General features: G+C 37.2%; 1 protein-coding gene across 1 annotated transcript; it reads right to left on the bottom strand.

The window, feature by feature from the left end:
* Positions 1-1,311: 1,311 nt before the first annotated feature.
* rplp2l (ribosomal protein, large P2, like) lies at positions 1,312-5,490 on the bottom strand. The gene is made up of 5 exons (XM_053512993.1): positions 5,382-5,490; positions 4,314-4,437; positions 3,143-3,191; positions 1,581-1,670; positions 1,312-1,443 (listed from the first exon to the last, which is right to left on the bottom strand). Exons 2-5 carry the CDS (start codon positions 4,434-4,436, stop codon positions 1,361-1,363), a joined length of 345 nt encoding a protein of 114 aa, XP_053368968.1. The 5' UTR covers position 4,437; positions 5,382-5,490; the 3' UTR covers positions 1,312-1,360.
* Between the last annotated feature and the right edge of the window lie 1,806 nt (positions 5,491-7,296).

The following is a 7,296-nucleotide window of genomic DNA, read 5'->3' on the forward strand; positions in this document are numbered from 1 at the left end:
CTTTAAACAGTGGCCTCTTCCTCAGTCATCCCCCATTGAGTCCTCTTTTGCTCCAACAGCCACTGATGGTGTGATCCGACACTCACACTTTGACCTTGAAGCTCACATTGAGTCTCTTCATTTGTATTATCCTTCTGTTGAGTTTGACGTCAGTCTTCCTCTCGTGGCCGCATCCTGGGAATCCAGCTTCAGTCCCATTGACACTAAACTCAACTTCTTAATACTGTAACTGTAATCACAGGAATATGAAGCTGCTTGGAGACGATCGTATAGGCTTTAACACGATTATGGATCAATATTTCTTGAATCTGATTTCCTTAGACATCTCTCTCTCCTTTATCCTCCCTGGTCCATGTTCAGTAGATTAATCCCACGATAGCAAACAGCTGAGTGATACTTTTAACCATTTAAACAGACTGAATGACTGATTGCATGAATGAAGAGGTGATTTAATGTACAGGACACACTTTAGTTTAACATCTCACTACAGTCAAATTCTTTTCCATCTTTTTCTGGGGTACCAAATAATTTGTCCGGACTAGTTTGTTTTCTTTCCATTTTTCTGGATTACTTCCTCTGTAAGTAATAAACTTACTTTTGTAGAAGAATGATGTACCGTATATCCACTCGGTCCTGCATCACCCAGAACAATGTGCCCTGTTAAAAGCTTTATACAAATAAAACAATTACACTGAACTTCTGCTAGAGATGAAAAATGTCTAATTATGGATAAAACCCAAATTAGGGAAACATGTGGACTGGAAATATAGTGCAGCAGATAGTAAAGGTCCAGTGGTGTTGACCAGAAAGTAAAACACAACTTGGCTGAATTGGTTAGACATTGTTTAAAGGAATGTGAAGAACCACCAAAATTTCCAGAGACCATGAACAGGTGAATGTTTTAGTGAATCGCTTTCGTACCGACTCCATGGCAAAGTTTTCTTTAAACCAGGTCAATCATTACTTACTCCTCCTTAAATACCTATAAAATACATAAAACTTACTTGCTTTAAGTTAAAAAGTTCAAGCCCTATAAGCATTATAGTGAGACGGAGTGATCAGTGCTCATGGTAGATCAAACCATCACAAAAGCGTCAGGTCTCAGTTCAGACTTCACTCAGATAACTCCACTTTTTTTCTCAGTTTAACTGAGATTTTAAACCGTGTTTACCTCACTTCAGCATCACATAGTCTGACACGTTCCATATGAGGAACTATTTATCGTATCATCAGATAAAACCTGGTCATAAGTCTTGGTTATTAACCAAACTCTACATCAGATTTATACAAAACATTACGACAAGTGACACGTTTCTTTTCTTTTTTAACAAACACTTTATTTTGGTCCTGATTACAGGGTTTAGTCGAAAAGTCCGAATCCCATGTCATCATCGGATTCTTCAGACTCCTCTTTCTTCTCCTCCTTCTTCTCCTCAGCTGCAGCTGAAAAACAAACAAACATGGAGAATGAGCTCCTCAACAGACACACAAACTGATCCTGAGTCAGACGGGTGACTTATTCACACCCTGTCCTGATACAATGCTGTATAAATCATCAGGTGTGTGGAACAGTCACTGACCTGCAGGAGCTGCAGCGCCAGCAGAGGAAGCACCAGACGCCGACACCGCAACAGCGCCACCAGCTGGCACGCTGGCCAATTTACTGTAACCTACCAGAGAAAAAAAAGAAAAATGATTAATAAAGCTGTTTATCAGTATAAGTGTTTATTCTGTTTAAGTCACTGCTTCCACCAACTGAACATCAATGGGGTAAAAAATTTCAACAGGTGATGTTTAAAGTCAAGCAGGGTGTAGAACCATCAGACTTGATTGGAATAACGTGAGTAAGAGGTGTTTGAGAAAGCACTTCAAAACAGATACACACTACACACCTCTACACACTGTAGACACACTGAGATCCACCGCTGACAGACGAACGAAGCGTTAAATCGGATTTATACAACTTTTTTTTTTTTATATAGCGCTTTTAACAACTGTCATTGTCGCAAAGCAGCTTTACACAAAATAATTATTTAAGTTTGTATGGAATGTGAATGTGTATTAATCAAAATGCATGATGACAACACCTGATGTCTAAAAGGATTAATCTGCTGAACATTACGTAAACCTTTTTCATGCCTTTGTGTAATTTTTGCTTCTCTTTACACCTTGTTAAAAATATTACAAACCTTTATTTAATTTCACATTTGTGTATGTATGTATGTATGTATGTATATTAGTGCTGTCAAAATTAGTGCGTTAACGCATGCGATTAATTTGAAATATTTAACGCATTTAAAAAAAATTAACGCAATTAACGCGGTTGCAGTTTTTTTATTTCCTGTTGTGGCCGACGTGTGTTCAACGTGCAAAGAAGTATGGATAAGACCAAGGAAGGACTTTTAGACGGAAAGTTTCAGTATAAAACTCTGCCGGATGGTTCTGTGGATAAAACAAAAGTAATCTGTACATTTTGCAAAGCCGAATTTAAATACCAGAGAAGTAATTCGTCTTTGAAGTATCACTTAAAAGCAAAACACCCCACAGAAACAATCTCTACAGGGCCTCGCCAATGTAAATTGCATTGATTGTTTTGAAATTCAAATGACACAAATGGCACATACCTGTGTTTTTATTTCTGTAATAAATATGGCTTTCAAGCCAACAGTTAATTTGGAGAATATTGATGGTTTATTGCAGGTATGTTGTTTACATGAGAAAATCTGTGTTACAAGTTAAACAAAAATTCCAATAAACAATCATATTTGAATTTAAATAGTTTAATTGTCTTGAGTTTACATTAATTATTTACATTTAAATATCCAAAAAGTTTCAGTCTTTTAATTGTGATTAATCGCGATTAATTGCAAAAAATTGTGCGATTAATTAGTTAATTTTTTTTAATCGATTGACAGCACTAATGTATATATATATATATATATATAATTTTTTTTTTTTTACTTTGAAACAAAATACACAACTTTTGCTCAAATGCTAAAAACATCACTCAGGGCCTTTTATTAGTCTAATATTTACATATATGTGTAGAAATTAATCTATCCCTTAGAGCACGGCTCCTGACTCAACTACAGACTGAGATTTAGCCACATGAGTAGTTTGAAGCGTTCAGACTCGGACTCACCTTGAGCGATCACATCCTCAACTGATTTGCCGCTGAGCTCTGACACGACCTGTTAAAACACACAAGTGATGGTTACAATTATATTACTGCTAACAGCATGACGTGTGTAAAAGACCAGCAGAGACACAGATCAGACTCATTAGTGAATTAAAGCGGACTTGTTCTGTGTAACAACTGAACACACACAGCTTCTGATACTGTACTGGAAATAAGAGGGAACAAAGGGCATAAAACACCCCTGATGTAACACTCCTGAGAGGACAGATTAGGAGCCTGAGGCCACAGGACAATCAGATCACATGATCAATCCTTTTTATTCACCAAAGTGGTTCAGGTGATAAAACTGGGACTATAGTTCATAAAAAAATACATAAAAAAAACACGAAAACAGTAAAGTCAATCTTTGCATTATATATAATATTGATATTTCGGATAAAAGACGAACATTGACTCAAGTTCCTTCCTACTGTATCAGCTACGGCTGTGTAGGCCAGAGGATGAGATGCGTTCTACATACACACATTTAAAGGGGACAGACGACACTGCTTTCAGTCTAAACATCAATCTAATTCTATGTTCAGATACGATTGGATTCCATATCTGATTTGATTCGTACCAGTCTGCAGGAAGAGTGGTCTAGAGCACGGTACAGGGTGTACTTAGGTACGGATCAAATCAGATGCGGATGTCATTCCTGCCTGAACATGGAAGTAGATGCGACATCATCCTGAGTGCTGAACGACTGTGTTCTCACTGATCATAATGAAGTAGACTTTGGGTTTGAGTGTTCACAAACGATCCCGAGGCCCTAATGTGAAACCACCATCGATGTGGGACATGTGGGAGTTTAGTTCTATTTACATCACAGCTCTGATACACACAAATCATTACCTCACCAGCTTCTCTCTCAGATTAACATCTGATAAAACGGTAACACTTTAGACTATTGGCATAATGTTAAATAGAATGTCTACAATAATTATATATATATATATATATATATATAAAAAACAAAAAAAAGTCACCATGTCAATGTTCCTATGATTTCACATCTATTTAAGTCACCATGTATGCAGTGCTACTATGGAAAAAGTGTTTGATTGCGTTATTAAAATAAACCTGTTGTTCGTAGACCTACAGTGTGTGGAGTCGAACACAATTACCCCCTCACCTTCTCCATGCGGGTATCATCAGCCTCGATGCCGACGCTCTCCAGGATCTTCTTGATGTCACTGCCGGTGGGGTTCTCTTTACCCCCGAGAGCGGCCAAAAGGTAAGCAGCTACGTAACGCATCCTTTAATAAACACACACGTACAGCAGGTTATTGTACAGAGTGTATGTGAAGTGCCCTTATACACTCCTGAGTCTGGAATCCTGGACAAACATGCGCGTGTTTTATATATTAGAGCTGCACGATCAATCACACAAAAATATAAACCGTTATCACAAAAACACTGCAATTACAGATTATATACACACAGTCGAGAATTTAACTACAGTTTGTATTTTTATTGTATTAGTTCTACTAGAATTTAGTTTAAAAAATGTTGAGGAAATGCATTCGGATAAATAGTTACAGTAAAAAAAAATATATATATTAAAATAGTAATAAGAGAAATTTTAATAGTAAAAGTATATGTAATCTAAATACAAAATAAATAGGAAAATATATAATTTAAATAAAGTTGTAAAATATAGATTTTATTTTATTTTTTATGTTACACCCTAGTCCACTTTACTTCTCTCACTGTCTTGTGTTTATTTTTGACCTTGTGTAAGTGTAAAGTGTTGGCCCCCATTACACATCAGTGTGTATGATTTTTTTATTTATTATTATAATAATATCTGAGAGATTTTCAGGGTTAGACATGAACATCAGTCTGGAGATGAAGCGCGTGAGAGTCTGAGGTGATAAACACCTCCACACACCGCTGGGTCTCACTGATATTAACCGGTTTAGTCATAAATGTTTATATTTATCTGTTATAAACTCTCTCTCTCACACACACACACACACACACACACACACACACACACACACACTGCAGCACCCCGCGCTGGAGATTAGCTCAGAGCTAACACTGAGGAGAATGGAGAGGGTTTTTGTATTAATTTCTGATGAATTTCCTCACAGAGTTGAGTCTCAGTAAACACTCTGTAACACCACACACACATATAACACACAACACACAATTAATTTAATCACTAAATAAAACACGGCGATGTTTAAACACTCACTTGGCGGAGAGTAACGGACTAGCGCGTGTTCACCACAGAGCGCGTGCAGGCGGAAAGGAAGAAGACCGGAACCGGAAACCGGACGTAGCGGAGGAGCCAAGGTCACGTGATCAAACCGACCCGCTCTATTGGTGGAAAGCGCCGTCTCTCTCTCTCTCTCTCTCTCTCTCACACACACACACACACACACACACGTTGCGTTCCAAACGGCCTGAAGTACCCTGCGAAGTGCACTACACTGAGTGTTCAGCCATGTTAAGTGTGATTCCACACCGCAACCAGCGAAAGTGTTCAGTTCAAAGGGAACTGCGAAGGGTGTAGGGAACGAGTGAACATCATGTCTTCACTTCACCGGGAAAGGACATGAAAACACTGTGTCTCGCTGGAGCCTACAAAATGGAGATCTAAAAAAAGATTATTATTATTATTATTGAGGACGACTTCATATGAAAAGGACACAAAAAATTTAATTTTAATGTAATCAGGAAATCCTTAGTTAATATACAGGTAGTAAGTGGTAAAAAAAAAAGAAAAAGAAAGAAACATATTTTATCCGTACATCTTTAATTAATCATATTTATAATTTATCAATAATTTATTTAAAGTTATACACGTTTCAATAGTATGTTTTATGATGGTATTAGGTTTTGTTTTAATAAATATTCAATATTTAATTTCTGTAGTGTGAAATTTTCAGGGCAGCAGCGACAGGTATCCGAGGGGCTTATGTTGCCATGGTAACGAACGGAGGAAGTGACGTCGCAGAGAGTTCCACTGACAATCCGAAACGAAGCACAGAGTAGGGAGCACCCTGGGAAGTGCACTTCAAAATAAAATGGAACACACACACACTATATATATATATATATATATATATATATATGCAATCTGCGTTCTATTCCATTCCGAAGTGTACTTCAGAGGATGCTCCCTACTCCCTGCTTCACACACTATTATGTTAATGGGCTGCAGAATGTGAGCACACACACACACACACGTTTGTGCTGACTGAAGAGGCAGCAGCACTGCAGCAAAACCATCCTAAAGTCACAAAGTGATGGGAAGTTCGAATCATTTTAGTGACTCGGTTCTTTGAATCTCGTTCATCAAAATGAACAAATCTTTTTTTTAAGTCATTTCGTTCATTTGATCAGAAATAAATGAAAATGTTGCATTTTCAATAAAAATACCACCAATACGTCTACATACACAAATTTTGACTATAGTTTCAGTTATGAAAAATTACAATGCAATCAAGGACATATTATAATATAATATACAAATTATAAACAGAATGAGTAGCTCACCTCTTATATCTTCCACTCTGAGTCGTTCGTTCTTTTAAATCTATTGCACCGCATAGCGTCTGTGGGAGTCACGTGACAAGAGAACGAACGACTCGGGACTTGAAGACTCATTGCTGAGAATCGTTCAATTCTGTTTCCTGTATATAACATATGGACGTTTTGCGATGCTTTGCGCGCCCAATAAAAAATAAACAAATAACTCGTTCATCTGAGTCATGTTAAAGATTCGACTCATTCATGAACGACCCATCACTATTCAGGTGTAGAGAAAAGGAAAACGAGGAAGCAGAAAAACAGCAAGATAAAGTTATGTTAATATGAAAATTCATGTAAACGAAGCTATATTGTGAGCTAATTTTAGCTGGCTAGTTAATTAACAGTCCATCTTCTTGTTCATGTAGCTAATTACAGATGAAAAGCTGTGTTTAATAATTTATGATCAAGTTTCCTTTGAACTGAACATTTTCGCTCCTTGTGGTTAGGAATCACACTTAACTTAACCGTCAACTGATTGGTTTAGATCTCTAGACTCCACCATCTTTAAATTCCTTTGGAAAGCTTAAAAACACTACAAAAGACCAAGGACAAAGGAGGACTAGATCTGCCGA

Source organism: Clarias gariepinus, chromosome 15 (assembly GCF_024256425.1).
Source record: "Clarias gariepinus isolate MV-2021 ecotype Netherlands chromosome 15, CGAR_prim_01v2, whole genome shotgun sequence".
In the NCBI taxonomy this organism is placed as follows: Eukaryota; Metazoa; Chordata; class Actinopteri; order Siluriformes; family Clariidae; genus Clarias; species Clarias gariepinus.

Bases quoted from the DNA above. Each gene is read 5' to 3' on its own strand.
- rplp2l (XM_053512993.1), bottom strand. From the start codon at position 4,436: ATGCGTTACGTAGCTGCTTACCTTTTGGCCGCTCTCGGGGGTAAAGAG. The intron at 3,192-4,313 runs GTGAGGGGGTAA...GTGTTTTAACAG, and splicing joins ATGATACCCGCATGGAGAAG to GTCGTGTCAGAGCTCAGCGG. The intron at 1,671-3,142 runs GTGAGTCCGAGT...TTTCTCTGGTAG, and splicing joins TGAGGATGTGATCGCTCAAG to GTTACAGTAAATTGGCCAGC.